This window comes from Triticum aestivum, chromosome 3A (genome assembly GCF_018294505.1).
Source record: "Triticum aestivum cultivar Chinese Spring chromosome 3A, IWGSC CS RefSeq v2.1, whole genome shotgun sequence".
In the NCBI taxonomy this organism is placed as follows: Eukaryota; Viridiplantae; Streptophyta; class Magnoliopsida; order Poales; family Poaceae; genus Triticum; species Triticum aestivum.
Genome location: NC_057800.1, coordinates 115,644,941 through 115,660,483, shown reverse-complemented (window position 1 = coordinate 115,660,483; position 15,543 = coordinate 115,644,941). Strand labels below are relative to the sequence as shown.

The following is a 15,543-nucleotide window of genomic DNA, read 5'->3' as shown; positions in this document are numbered from 1 at the left end:
GGTGCTGCCTGGTCTCCGTAGACCACTCGTAATGGTCTTGTCTCCTAACGGCAAGATGTGTGCTTCTACGGTCCAGGTGCTGCCATGGCACCGATCGGGCAATCAATCGAAAGCTCGAGAAGCGGTGATCGCCAACATCCTCCACCTGTTTTTTCTACTGCTCATCTCCGACAGCAACCCTGCTGCTTGCTTAAGCGTTAAGAGTTCAGAGTCGAGGTCTCCTTTATCCTGTTTTTCTTGCGAGACGACGGTCGGACTCCGGCATCAGTTTCAGTCTTCAGACTTGTTTACTTCACATCATCTGTACGTGTTTTTTAATCGAATCCTTCGATTGATTCCGGGAGAAGTTTGCACAGGATTTTATCTGGACCCAGCATTAACTGGAGCAAGAAACTCCCATGACCACATTGACTGAACCACCTTTCTTTACTACTGAAAATGTGATTAAGAAGAGGAACAACATGTGTCCATCTAATGGGTGATTGATGGATCAGTTAAAACATTTAAACATTTTTCCTCCTCCTGAGTCCATACACCAGCAAACCAGAGATGAGTGCCGTAATAAAACCAATAATGTACCACGAAGCTCTCTACTATATTTCTCGCTCTATGTATGTATGTATGCCATACGGTATGTACGCCCTGATGCATGATTTTGTACAAACGTCGAAGGAAACGAGCACACCACACAGTGCATGCATGACGCTAACCTGGCTTGCACGCACGACCGACCATGTCAAGCCGACCTTAGCTACTTGCACTGGCGGTTCGCGAACGCCTCCGACCTGACGATCCGGTCCATGAGCCTGCGCAGCCGCTCGGCGCCGGGCCCGGGCCGGAGCACCCAGTCCTCGTCGCCGGCGGCGCCCTCGCAGTCCCCGTTCTCGCCGCACCAGCCTCCCCGCACGAACATCCCCGCCCCTGCCGTGCCGTTCCCGCCGCGGCCGCCCAGCAGCTGGGCGTCGATGGCGTCGAGCACGGGGTCGTCGCGCGCGAACTTGCGCGCGAACGGCGCGTCGCTGCGCACCATGCGGTCCATGTCCCCGAGCGTGAGCGCGTGCGGGTGCTGGCGCGGCGGCACGTCCCACTGGATGTGGTGGAGGTCGTGGTTGGCGACGGTGGGCACGAACCGGGGCGCGTTGCAGAGCACCGTCTGGAAGTAGCCCTCCGGCGACGACACGAAGTTGGCGTAGTACATGAGCAGCGTCCGCGGCAGGTTGTCCCACCCCCACACCACGTACTCGGCGAAGTCCCGCGTCAGCGCCACCCACGCCGACCCCGTGTACAGCCGGAACGCCGTCGGCAGCTCCCGCCGCCCGGACGCGTAGAAGATGTCCTGCTTCTTCGACGCGTACAGCCCCGGGTCCACGATCAGCGGCTGCGCGCGCTGCCCCCTGCACATCAAGCCAAGCCACGGTCAGTCGCCGCCGTGGATCGCCGGCCGGAGGGGGGGAAGAAGGGGAGGGGAGGGCGCTCACTCCTTCCAGCCGAGGCGGCTGGTGTGCTCGACGAAGTTGACGTTGCGCGGCAGCGTCGAGAATACGTGCAGCACATCTGCGGTTGGTTGGTCAGCGGATTCGATTATGGTTTATGGATAGATGAGATGGCAATATTTTAAACAGTTTTGCTGGGGAAAAAATGAGGCGCGTACCGTCCTGGGACATGAGCGGGTAGTCGGAGGCGGAGAGGTTGATGAACCAGTCCCAGTCGCGGCTGCGGCGGAGGAGCACGGCGCAGGCGTGCAGGGTGTTGGCCACCATGGTCGGCCCGCGGTAGGTCACCATGTTGGCGCGGCGGATCACCTCCACGTTGCCGACGCGGCGGAAGACGGTGCTGTTGGCCACCCGCGCCGCCAGCTCCAGCCGCTCGCCCACGGGCGCCTCGCGGTCCAGGTGCACCACGTAGAGGTTGCGCGGGTGGTAGAGCGCGTGCAGCGCGCGCCACAGCCGGTCCAGGTCGCCCTTGGACCCGGACACGAGGTACGCCAGCCGCGGCACGCCGGCGCCGGGCGGAGGCGGCGGCGGGGCCTGCGGCTGCTGCTGGGCCTGCGGCGGCTCGACGAGGGCGGCGCGGCCGGCCGGGAGGAAGGAGAAGAAGGAGGCCGAGACGGGGGACAGCGACGACGACGACGTCGTGACGGTGAGCGTGACGGCGAGGAACAGGAACACGGTGATGGCGCCGGAGAGCGTCCACCTGCTCTCGAGCAGCGTCGCCACCGCGCCGCTCGGCAGCAGGGACGACACGCCGCCGCTCGGGAGCAAGGACGAGACACCGCCGATGCCGCCAGCGCGCGGGGACTTGCTCGACGCGGAGTAGTGCTCGCCTCCGCCTCCGGCACCACCGCGCGGAGACTTGGTCGACGGGGAGTACTGCTCGCCCCCGCCACCCACGCCGGAGCCGCGAGGGGAGGTCTTGGCCGACGACGGCGAGTGGTGCTCGGCCCCCATGCCGCCTTGCTCGCCTCGATCGCCCGCGCCCGCGCGCGCGCTATGAATCACAACTGTCAATTCTCCCGAGGATGACGTACGCGAACCGCCACCGAGCCCGCTATGTAGGAATAGGATACGAGGTGCAAAGAAGAAGAATTCCTTGTTGCGATGGACACGGCCGGTGGACGGACGTCAAGTGGGGAGGGGAATTCGGTCGCGAGGTTAGGTCAGGTTAATCCCGGCCCCTTTGATCCGATCAACGGGGCTTGAAAACGAGTGGAATTGAAGGCGATGGCGATGCAACTGAGCAGACGACCCACGAACAGACCTATTGACCAGTTGCTGCAGCACTCGATCGATCAATCCATCAATCCATCAACGACGACAGCGCCTTCGTCACAGAGGACGATGAAACCAATCAGCCAACCAAGAAAAGGAAGATCGATTGATCGAGCGATCTAGTCGAGCAGAGCGAGGGAGGGAGGGAGAAAGTAATGGAGAGTAGATCGATGGTGGAGGAGGGGGGGAATGGCAGGTATTGCGGGGGGAGCGGTTACTATTAATTGTGGCCGGAGACGAGGATCATGAGACGATATATAGTGCGCGGGAGAGACTCGACCGAACAAAGGTTAACATATTTCGGGCGGAGTGGCGCGCGGCGGCCCGGCAAGTGGCGGAGCTGCCCCGGCTAACACGGCCGTTACCCCGAAATACCATCCCATCCACCGCCCCGTACCGTACGCGCCCTCCTCTCCTTCTCCGTACGCAATGCGCTCCCTCCCCCCTGCTCCCTCGCTCCACACACGCAAATATGCTCTCCCTCTCCCTCGTCTCGTTGCTTCTGTCGCATCACAATGCACCCGATCCTCTCCCACTCGCCCTCTCTCTCGTCCGGAGAAAAGGTCCTCCAAAAGTCTAAACCTTCCCTAATTGTTCCGAATCCCCTGCTTTAAGGGCATCTATGACCGGACGCCTCGTATCCGTTCCGAACACCCGGGCGACCTGCCTCCACAGTAAAAATTCACCCGACCCGCCGCACCAAAACGCAGCCCAAAAGCCCGGGCTGATTGGAGCCCCATACCCGGATATGGGGATGCGGTCCACTATGGTTTCACATATATTCATCCCTATCCGCACTCCAAATCAAACCCTAGCCACTCCACTCCGTCCTCAAGCTCTTGTCGGGTTCTTCCGCATGGCCGGCAGTGGATCCAACTCTGAGATGTGTGGATCCGTCGACTGGGACCTCGTCCCATGCGGGGTCGAGGAGGAGATGGTCGTCTGTATGGCTCTCCGTCACTCCCGGGAGGAGTGTGCCCGATCGCGGTCTGACTAGATCAGGCGGGAATCCATTGCATCAAATGGTGCTTGGATCCGCCGAGGCTGGTGGCAGGAGGCGTGTGGCTACGGCCTCGCCGGGAGCGATGACCATTGCCTGGAGGCGCAACCCCTTTGTTGTCCCATCGTCCCCGCGTCGTCCGGCTCCGGGTCGGAGGTCAATGTTGGCATACCCACGAACCACATGCTAATATCGCGAGGCATGTCCGCCATGCGAGGCGCAAGGCATGCGTGGCCATGACAGCCCTCGAGACGGAGGCCACGAAGGCGGAGTTGCATGCAGGCACCTAGCGTCGCAATCTAAGGAAGGTAGCATCAGGCTCCGATGAGAAAGAGTAGGTTATGGGAGACGGTGACGCCTCATGTCTCATGTGGGACAGTCCGTGTCCCATGTCCTACTCTACCTCGCCGGTGACCAGACCTTCACTTCGCGGGTCTCACGGCCGTCAGACAGGGACACCGAGGGAACAATAAGGACGGTCACCAGCGAAGATTTAGATTAGGTTATACGTTGCATGTGATTGTATGAATTTGATGATTTACAAATGAGGTACCCTGTTATGACATCGGATATTTGAGTGTTAAATAGTCACTGGCCGCAGACATTTTGGGCCAAATTTAGCTAGGTCCGGTTGTAGATGCTCTAAAAATTCCAAAATAAGGAGAGAAGTAGGGGATGTCTGAGTCGTGGACAACCCGGCTCCACCGTCAAACCCCACACCTCACTCTTGGTCCTCTCTCTCATGTTTCTTTGTCAATCTCGTCTGCACCACTGTCCACCCTGACCTAGTTATCATCGTCGGGCCGCTCCACCAAGACGCCGCTGCAACTCGAAGGCCGACTTCATGACGCGATTGCTCTCCTCGTCACTGGTGTTAACCGAGCCCTCCCACCTAGAGGTTGTCGTTGGGTCGGTCCTCCCATCTCTCCACCTCGCATTCGACGTCCCACCTCACCTCTATCTCCCAACACTCCCCTCCACCATCATGGTATGTCCCTCTAGCAATGACTTCCATGTCGTACACAACACACACCATGCGTTCGGTGAAAAAGATTGAACATAACATGGGGTATGGATTTGTTGTTCAATCGCAAGGAACATGATGGATTCAGAGGATGAATTTATAATGGTGTAGAGTGTTCTTTAAGAAACGGAGAAGGAAGAGGAGCATATTCACAACTTGAAGGATTCTATGTAGGCCCCGACATCAATTTCTTAGTCGACTTAGGGCAATGGGTCATGTTGATCTCTACGGCAGCTACTTTGAAGTTGAATCAACCTTTGACGATGGCTTCTTTCGGCATCAATTCTGGATGCACCTGAATATGTTCTTGCGCATTGTGGAGAGTGTGAAGCGCTACGAGGATTACTTGATGTTGAAGAGGGATTGCACTGGGCTACTTAGGTTCTCTTCTCTCATAAATGCACAACCGATATCAGATGGTTGCATATGGTCCATTCTTGGCGCCATTGATGTGTACATTCGGATGCCTCGAAGCATGTGATCAGATTTGCCGTTGCAATGATGATGGTGTTTGGAAAATGGTATTTTAGAGAACCTAATGCCGAGGACAAAGCCTCAATGGGCACATTTGTCAAAACAATCTCTAACTCACAAGGTAACAAAAAGTCACTCTTTGCCAAAATGCAAGGTGTGAAAAAGAACGTGGAGAGGGTACTTGGAACGCTCCAAGCACGTATTGTGATTGTTCATGGACCTACTAAAATGTGGGGTGCAAAGGCATTGTGGAAGGTGATGACTTGTTATGCGATCACACACAACATGATTATGAAGGATGAGGGCTTGGGTGCACGTAATATTGAAGTTGACTTCATCGAAGAGATTATCGACCTTCCACAACATTGATTGAGAAGCGCAGCGACAACTTATCAACAATCTAGTGGAGCATATGTGAGTGCATCATGGAAACCAATAGAAGAGTATCTCGAAATAAAATAAATTTAAATTTACACCATAAATTGATAATGTTTGTGTTTAAATTGTGATGTTTATATTTCAATTTTTTGCGGTGTAGTATCATCTCTAAATTATTTAAATGATGAATATGAAAAGCTGAGCTTGGAGAAGAAAAATGAGGAACAAATGTGTGTGTGGAGGGGGCGGGGAGGGGGGTGGTCTACATACCATTATAATTGGCACATAAGTAGTCCGTATAGCTTGTTGAGAATTGCAGTACCATTGTACTATACTACTCCCCTCTTTCCGTCCCAAAATTCTTGTCTTAGATTTGTCTAAATACGATGAATCAAGTCACGTTTTAGTATTAGATACATCCGTATCTAGACAAATTTAAGACAAAAAATTTGGGATAGATGGAGTACTATTATAGTGGTTTGGACATGCGATTGTGCGCCTTGATATGAAGGTGTGCTCTTGTTTCTCTATCTCAAAGAATAAAAAAAAACTCGCATTCATCTCACAAAAAAAAACAAAAAAAAAACTTCCTCACCTCAGCCATGGAGAAAATGACAAGTGGCTCTTACATCCATCTCAAAAAAGAAAGAAAAAAAGCCTTGCTTTCTTTTAGAAGAAAAACAAAAAAATCTCAAAAAGAAAAGGAACATTTCCATCACAGCCAACCTGCACATGACACTTGGCATAGCTGGGTGCTCGCCCTCTCTTTTTCCTCCTTGATGAGATTCTATTCGCGTTATTTAAAGAACGATTCTTAGCTATAGTTCGGAATTCCATTGTCTAGCCCAGGCTAGCCGGAGACTTGGCGAGCATACACAAAGACGAGCCAATGATCGACCATCCCATTCCCGTCCCGTCCTACTACTATTAATCGTCATCATGGATCTACACCGGCTACGCACTAACGAACCGGCCTTCAATTCGAGTTTGAGAAGAAGAAGATGGTGAGTCTGACGGGCGACAGGGCTCTGCCTGTCGCTTGCCACGCCACAGTTCGCCATGCCATCAAGACACTCCGCAGAGCAGTGTGTGATCGCGTGTTAGTTTTAACGTGCTCCCTGTTGCTCCTAACCATACGGGCATACGGCTATCGGCACGTAGTAGTAGTAGAAATATCTATGCAAGTGTGCATGATTCGAGATGCTTTGGGGAGGCCTCTGTTTCGATTTGTGTCGATGGAGCTTTCATTATCACCTGTTAGCGTCAGTGGTAGCCTGGTAGGAGGTATGCTCCCGAACTGTTCGAAGCGTTTGAATTCCGTTCAAAAACGTGCCTGGCAAGAGTTTTAAACCGCTCGTTTGGTCATGGGTTCACGGGTCTCACCGACAAAAATGCACTACTATCCAGAATGTCTTTCTTTTTTATTTTCTTTTTTGCAGTGGATGAAGAACGCCTTTCTAGTGTTGCAGAGGTGCTCACATTTACAAAAAATGAAAATACGTAGCATTTCTCTATGCAAGAGTGCGTCCGCAATCACAGGCTCCAAACTGAAAGAATATAGTGATGGATCTATGATCTTGAATGGTTTTCACCGAGACGGCATTTGTAATCCAATTCTTACCCAGGGCCAACAGTGGCACTATGGACCCGTGCAAAAAAATGGGGCACTATGGAGCCTATAATTTGAACTTGGTATAACTATATATAGCTGAGTAAAAAATATATCACATACCATAAAAGTTATTGAAAAAGCATAAACATAAAATATACTACCTCTGTAAACTAATAGAAGAGCATTTAGATCACTAAAGTAGTAATCTAAACTCTCTTATATTAGTTTACGGAGAGAGTGCCATCTTTAGTAAAAAAAATCTCTTAATACACTATGTATTTGTGATTATATGATACTTGTCCTCCAACATAAACAACTATTGAAGAAAAATGGTGTCGTGCCATGGGTTAACCCCTACCGAAACGTAAAGTGGTAAAGGGCAACAAATACCCCTCCCCCCTCCCCCCCTCTCTGCCAGATTCGCGTATGAATAAAACAATATAAAAACGGGTTTTTCATAAACAGTGATGAGCGTTTCACATGCGTGCAATTTCCGTGATGGAATGACATTCATGGAGATCTAGGGAGAAAAACAATGCTCCAAAATGCTTCTCATCAATGTTTGTTTTAAAAAAAGTCAGAATTTTTCAAACACTTTTATTCTTTTTTTTAGATTTTACTGCTCGCCCACGTGCATGTGAGCTCGGGGTCAGAATAGCAGAAGTGGCACCTTTCATTTATGGATAGCACTTACTTACTTACAAGAAGAAATACTAAAGTTGCATAGCTTGTGTGGTCGTGTCAACTCCACCCCCATAGTTTTCTGGCCAGCCAACATTGCAATTTTTCCATAATCACCCTTTTCTTCACTAAGTGTGCAGATGAAACTAGTTACAAAAGGGGAAAGTAAACCATGATAGCATCATTTTTTGGCACATTAAGGATGCATTCTCAGTGCAGATACATAACGGCAAATTACTAGGTGGCACGAGTGTCTACATACGACAGGATCGGCGGTGGCATTGTGGAGTCCCTAGTGCAAACTTATTACAATGGACTCAACGACTATAATATAGTAATAGAAATACTTTCAGGGGTGAGTGGTATATATTGCATACCATGAAAGTCATTGTAAAGGCATTCTCTGGGGCGTTCTACAAGGCAGCATCAGACATCATCCTGCATGATTGGTTGTCGGCTTTCCAGCAACTTTATGGTGCCAACGCATCCGGGATGCACAGAGTGAATGGGGCGCACAATGTGCTCCTGCCAAAGGTGGACATGCCCGTGTCGATGGCGGACTACCGGCCGATCAGTCTCCTGCATAGTGTGATTAAACTTTTCACTGAAGTGCTCGGAACGAGGCTGGCTAAGAGGACGGATGAGCTTGTTGCGCCGGCACAGAGCGTGTTCATCAAGGGCCGGTGCATCCAGGATAACTTCTTGTTTGTTCAGGGTCTGGCTAGGCACTTTCACCGTACTAACAGGCCGATGCTCCTGGTTAAGCTCGACATAGCTAAAGCGTTTGACACGGTGTCTTGGACCTACCTTATTGACATGATGAGGGCATGTGGGTTTGGGTAGCGGTGGTGCGACTGGACCTCAATGTTTCTATCCTCGGCCTCATCGCGCACGCTCATCAATGGGGTGGCTGGCCCCTCAGTTCGGCACCGTCGGGGACTCAGGCAATGTGATCCGATCTCACTGTTCCTCTTTGTCCTCGCAATGGAACCGCTCCAGCAACTCATCTCGAAGACCGTTGACATGGGCATATTATCAAGGCTTGGGGGGCGGGTGCCATCCGTCCGCATGTCGCTATATGCTGACGATGTGGTGTTAGACTGTATTTACATGTGTATATTGTAACGTTGTATATCACCTCATTATATATATATATATGTGATAGGCCACCCCTAGAGGGTTGTGCCGGTTCCCCCCAAAGCCTATTGTCTTACATGGTATCACGTTAGGTTACGTCCGCTTCCGCCTAAAAACCCTAAACCACCGCCGCCGCCGCCGCCGCGCCCGCCGTTGCCGTCGCCCGACTGCTATGACGTCCGCCGCTGCGTCCGGCTCCACCGCCACCGGTTTTCTGCCGGCCTCCCTCGCGGCACTTCTCTCGAGGCCGTTGGATGCCGCCTCCCTTCAGAAGCTTGACTCCACCGCCACTGAGTTCTACAACAAAGTCAAGAGTCTCGCCGACACGCTGGCCTCCATTGGACAGCCCCTCACCGACTCCGAGTTCAACTCGTTTATTGTCAATGGTCTTGATGAGGAGTATGACGCCCTAGTCGAGATCATCAATGAGAGGGGCAACTCCACGCCCATGCCAGCACACGAGGTCTTTTCACGCCTCCTGCTTACTGAGCAACGAGTCGAGACGCGCCGATCCAGGGGCAACGGCGCCCTCTCGGCAAACGCCGCCACCAAGGGTGGTCGCTCCTCTGCTTCATCCAGGGCTCCTTCGGGGCAGTCACCACCACCCGCCTCGGCCCCTCCTCCTACTGCGACGTTACCAGGGGCTGGCGGTCCACGTGTGTGCCAGCTTTGTGGTCGCGATGGGCACTGGGCCTCGAAGTGTCACAAGCGCTTCCAGCGGGGTTTTCTTGGTCTCGGCAATGACGGGAAGGATACACGCAACTTTGCTCGTCAGGTCGCCATGGCTGATCGTCCGCCGCCTCAGAAGCCACAGGGACACACCCAGTCCTACTCCATTGATCCCCACTGGTACATGGACTCTGGGGCGACAGAGCACCTGACCAGTGAGATGGGGAAGCTTCACACTCGTGAACCCTACCATGGCTCCGACAAGATCCACACCGCCAATGGAGCAGGTATGCACATCTCTCATATTGGTCAAGCATCACTTCTCACTAGACATGCCAATAGGAGTCTTCAACTTCGCAATGTTCTTCGAGTTCCATCTGTGACACGTAATCTTCTTTCAGTTCCTAAACTCACTCGTGATAATAATGTGCTTTGTGAATTTCATCCTTTTGATCTTTTTATTAAGGATCGGGGCACGAGGGACATTCTTCTTAGTGGGCGGCTCTGCCAAGGTCTCTATCGTCTGGAGCATCCTGGCGTCGCTCGCGTCTTCAGTGGAGTTCGGGTATCTCCGTCACAGTGGCATGCTCGTCTTGGTCACCCGGCCACACCTATTATCCGGCATGTTTTGCGTCGTCATGAGCTTCCTAGTGTGTCTAGTAATAAAGATGTAGCAGTGTGTGATGCTTGTCAGCAGGGGAAGAGTCATCAACTTCCTTTTTCGGAGTCCAGTCGTGAGGTGAAACATCCTTTAGAACTTGTGTTTTCAGATGTATGGGGTCCTGCTCAGACTTCTGTTAGTGGTCATAATTACTATATCAGTTTTGTTGATGCTTACAGCCGCTTTACCTGGCTTTATCTTATCAAACGTAAATCTGATGTGTTTGACATTTTTGTTCAGTTCCAAAAACATGTTGAACGCCTTCTCAAGCACAAAATTGTTCATGTTCAGTCGGACTGGGGTGGCGAGTATCGCAACCTCAACTCCTTCTTTCAGTCGCTTGGGATCACTCACCGTTTAGCATGTCCACATACACATCAGCAGAATGGTTCAGTAGAACGTAAGCATCGTCACATTGTTGAAGCTGGTCTGACTCTTTTGGCCCATGCATTTGTTCTGTTTCGTTTTTGGAGTGATGCTTTCACCACTGCATGTTTTCTCATCAATCGTACTCCCACTCGTGTTTTGAATATGAAGACTCCCATTGAAGTTCTCCTTAATGAACAACTGGACTACACCTTTCTCAAGGTGTTTGGGTGTGCTTGCTGGCCCCATCTCCGTCCATATAACAAGCGTAAGCTCGAGTTTCGTTCCAAGAAGTGTGTTTTTCTTGGTTATAGCTCTCTTCATAAAGGATACAAATGTCTTCATGTGCCCACTAATCGTGTCTACATCTCTCGGGATGTTGTGTTTGATGAGCATGTTTTTTCCTTTGCCAAACTCCCTGTGTCCACTACCGAGCCACCTGTCATGCATTCATCCTCTGTTGCTTCTGACCAATTTGATGATGTTGCATATTCTCCTCTATTGTTGCCTAACCATGGTGCAGGCACTGGTCGTGGGGCTCGTTTGGAGATTCTGGAAGTGCCATCTTCCTCTTCGTCGCCATCGCCTTCATCCTCGGCACCTTCTGTTGTGCATGAGGAGCACATGGCGCCCCTGCATGGCCTCGGTTTCCGTGCTCATGCACGGCCGATCGACGTCCTGGCCCGGTCGCCTCTGGCTTTTGGGCTGCCTTCGCCATCATCGCGCCCTGCAACCCCGCCGACTGGGCCGGCCTCCTCGGTCCCCGTCTCGCCCAGGGCGTCGGGGCAGTCATCACCAGGCCTGGCCTCGCCCGCCCCTGCCTCGCCCAGGGTGTCTGGGCCCTTCTCACCAGGGCCGGCCTCGCCTGCTCTCGCCTCGCCAAGGCCATCTGGGCCGGTGTCACCGAAGCTGGCCTCGCCCACTCTCGGTTCGCCCATGGCCTCTGAGCCCCTGTCGTCGGGCCAGTCTTCGCCATGCAGCCCGGAGTCGTCTGTCCCGAGCTCGCCTGAGGTGATTCCTGCATCTCCGGCGACCGTCACGTCTCCGTCACCTTCGCCTCCGCCGGCTCCTGCTGCTGCTCTACGTCCACATACGCGCAGTCGGAGTGGCATTTTTCAGCCTAAGCAACGTCACGATGGCACAGTTGCTTGGTTAGCGGCGTGCATGTCTGCTGCTCTCGCAGATCCATCCTCTGAGCCACGCACGTATCAAGCTGCTATGCGCATTCCTCATTGGAGAGAGGCCATGGAGCAGGAGTATCAAGCGCTTCTTCGTAATCAGACATGGACTCTTGTTCCTCCACAATCACGGGTAAATGTCATTGATTCCAAATGGATTTTCAAAGTGAAGAGGCATTCTGATGGGTCCATTGAGCGCTATAAGGCTCGTCTGGTTGCTCGTGGTTTTCGACAGCGTTTTGGACTTGACTATGAAGACACCTTCAGTCCAGTGGTCAAGCCTACTACCATCAGACTTCTTCTCTCTCTGGCTGTTACTCGAGGTTGGTTTCTTCGTCAGCTTGATGTTCAAAATGCTTTTCTTCATGGTGTCTTGGCGGAGGAGGTTTACATGCGCCAGCCTCCGGGTTTCTCTGATCCGGATCGCCCTGATCATCTCTGTCGTCTGTCCAAGGCAATTTATGGTCTGAAGCAGGCTCCTCGTGCTTGGCATGCTCGTCTTGCAATGGCTCTTCGTGCTCATGGTTTTGCATCATCAACTGCTGACTCCTCATTGTTTCTTCTTCAAAGGCCTGAGGTTACTATGTACTTGTTGGTCTATGTAGATGATATCATTTTGGTCAGCTCCTCTCAGTCGGCTGCTACTGCGCTTGTTCGCTCACTTGGTGCTAATTTTGCGGTCAAGGACCTTGGGAAGCTTCATTACTTTCTTGGTGTGGAGGTTACTTCTCGTGCTGCTGGCCTTGTTATGACGCAGAAGAAGTACTCTCTGGATTTGTTGCAGCGAGCTGGGATGCTTAAGTGCAAACCGACGACTACACCCATGTCTACCACTGATAAGCTCAATGCTGTTGATGGTGTGCTTCTTTCTTCTTCTGATGCGACAGAGTACAGGAGTATTGTTGGTGGGCTCCAGTACTTGACGATCACGCGACCAGACATTTCCTATGCTGTTAACCGAGTCTGCCAGTATCTGCAGTCACCCCGTGACACTCATTGGTCTGCTGTTAAGCGGATTTTGCGCTATATTCGTTTCACGGTGGCTCATGGTTTGCATATTCGGCCGTCTGACTCTGGTTGTCTTTCAGCATATTCTGATGCAGACTGGGCTGGCAATCCGGATGACAGGCGATCCACGGGGGGTTATGTTGTCTTCTTTGGCTCTAACCTGATTGCCTGGAGTGCTCGGAAACAGGCTACTGTCTCGCGTAGCAGTACTGAGGCTGAGTATAAGGTTGTGGCCAATGCCACATCAGAGATCATCTGGGTACAGTCCTTGCTTCAGGAGTTAAGTATACCCCAGTCACAGCCTCCTGTTCTTTGGTGTGATAACATCGATGCTACATACCTTTCTGCAAATCCGGTATTCCATACCCGAACGAAACACATTGAAGTTGACTATCACTTTGTGCGTGAACGTGTCTCTCAGAAGCAACTACAGATCAAGTTTATTTCTTCCAAGGATCAACTTGCTGACATCTTCACCAAGCCATTGCCTTTGCCACAGTTTGAGACTTGCAGGCGCAATCTTATCCTTCTAGATTCATTAGAAAGTGGCTAAGATTGAGGGAGGGTGTTAGACTGTATTTACATGTGTATATTGTAACGTTGTATACCACCTCATTATATATATATATGTGATAGGCCACCCCTAGAGGGTTGTGCCGGTTCCCCCCAAAGCCTATTGTCTTACATGTGGCTATCTTCATCAACCCCGTGAGGGCCGAGGTGGCGGCGCTGCACGATCTCTTGTGTGCATTTGGGGAGGCCACAAGGCTGCTGGTCAACTTCTCGAAGAGCTCCATCTTGCCAATCCATGGTGAAAAGTTCCATGTTGATGTGGTGGGGTCGCTGGGAACGCCGACGAGACACTTCCCTCGCAATTTCCTTGGTCTTCCGCTTTTCGCTTCGTAATCTACATAAAAAGATTGACTTCCAACCGCTCCTGGACAAGCTCCGGGCTCGGCTGGCTTTCTGGAAATTCAAGCTTTTGGCTGCAGCTGGGCACCTAGTGCTGCTCAATGCGGTGTTGTCGGCGTTCAAAATCTACTGGATGTGGGTGCATGTATTGCCAGTCTGGGTACACCTGCAAGTTGACAAGATTAGGAGAGCCTGATTGTGGCAGGGGGAAGAAGCATGCCATGGAGGCCATTGCAAGGTGGCATGGGCTAGAATCTACAGACCGGAGGAGCTCGGGGGCTCGGGATTCTTGATCTTGACTGCTTCGGGGTTGCGCTTCGGATGCGCTGGCTCTGGCTTGAGCGTGCCGCCCCGGAGCGGCCATGAACTAGGCTTCCGGTGCCCTGCTCCAACCAGGAACGTGCGCTCTTTGTCATGGCGACCAATGCGCAGGTGCGGGACGGGCGCACGACGTCCTTCTCGTCTGATAGCTGGCTCCAGAGTGAGGCGCCATGCCTGATTGCCCCAGCTATCTCGGCGAAAGATACGATCAGAGCGCGGTGCCTTGACCGGCGGCGCATGGGTGCGTGACGTCCAGGGCCGCATCGCGGCTGACCACTTGAGCGAGTTTGTCAACCTCTGGGCCAAGGTTAATGCAGCGGGGCAGCTTTCGGAAGACCACGACGAGTTCGCCTGGAAACTCACCGATAGTGGGGCGTTCTCCACAACATCGGCCTACCAATTACAGGAACTGGCCGGCGCCTGATAGCACGATAGACTGGCTTGTTGGCATTTCAGCAGCAGCCGCTAATCGCAAGAGTGCAAATTCCTTGGTGTTGTTGGTTGCTTGGTCCATTTGGAATGAGCGGAATTGCCGAGTCTTCAGAGGAACAGATCGAGCAGTGCGAGTGGTACTCCAAGGCATCAAGGATGAGGTCATGGCCTGGCTGCTGGCCGGGGGAGACATTTGATGACGCGAGAGTAGTTGCTTGCTCTTCTGCCTCGTTTTCTTTTCCTATTTTTTCTTCGCTTTGTTTTAGGCGACTTGGCTCGCCATTTGTATAGTTGGCGCTCTTCCGCCGTTCTTCTTTGATAATGAAACACAGCTCTCCTGCGCTTTCTCAAAATTATAAAGGCATAAACATCAAAAGTAAACCTTTTTATTATCAATTAGGGTCTTAATGCACTATGCATATGTGATTATAGATACACATGGTAATTATACGATATAATATTTACTCGAACATAAACAATTGTTGAAGAAATAGAGTGTCGTGAGAGGGAGGGGAGCATAGTCCCTTGCCTAACCATAACGTGGGGAAGGGGACAAATCCCGTTCCGTTCACCCCTTCCTCTGTCTCGTGTTGTTCGTTCAAACTGTTGGTGTTGTGATGAGTTTCCTTGTGAATTCTGTGTGTTGATTTGGTTTGGGTTCATCGAATTGCAGATTGGCAAGGCCGGTGGTGAGAAGTGGAAGTCCCTGAGTGATGTTGTAAGTTGCCCGTCTCCCCTCCCCTCTCTGTTACCGCTATATTCCCGTGCTGGTCTCAGTGTTTGTTCAGTGATGTGATGAAATTTTGTTTGCCCGTGTGCTGGTTTACTTGTTTCCGTGTCAGTTTGATTAGTGTTCCATCCAGTTGTTGAAGAAATAAAGGGTCGTGAGAGGGAGGGAGCATAGTCCCTTGCCTAAACATAA

General features: G+C 52.0%; 1 protein-coding gene across 1 annotated transcript; it reads right to left on the bottom strand.

Moving 5' to 3' along the window:
- Positions 1–444: 444 nt before the first annotated feature.
- LOC123060593 (beta-glucuronosyltransferase GlcAT14B) lies at positions 445–3,009 on the bottom strand. Its single transcript, XM_044483368.1, has 3 exons — positions 1,652–3,009; positions 1,479–1,554; positions 445–1,394 (listed from the first exon to the last, which is right to left on the bottom strand). The coding sequence occupies exons 1-3, from the start codon at positions 2,445–2,447 to the stop codon at positions 752–754; spliced, it is 1,515 nt and encodes a 504-aa protein (XP_044339303.1). The 5' UTR covers positions 2,448–3,009; the 3' UTR covers positions 445–751.
- Between the last annotated feature and the right edge of the window lie 12,534 nt (positions 3,010–15,543).

Bases quoted from the DNA above. Each gene is read 5' to 3' on its own strand.
- LOC123060593 (XM_044483368.1), bottom strand. From the start codon at position 2,447: ATGGGGGCCGAGCACCACTCGCCGTCGTCGGCCAAGACCTCCCCTCGC. The intron at 1,555-1,651 runs GTACGCGCCTCA...AACCAACCGCAG, and splicing joins CCCGCTCATGTCCCAGGACG to ATGTGCTGCACGTATTCTCG. The intron at 1,395-1,478 runs GTGAGCGCCCTC...CTTGATGTGCAG, and splicing joins AGCCGCCTCGGCTGGAAGGA to GGGGCAGCGCGCGCAGCCGC.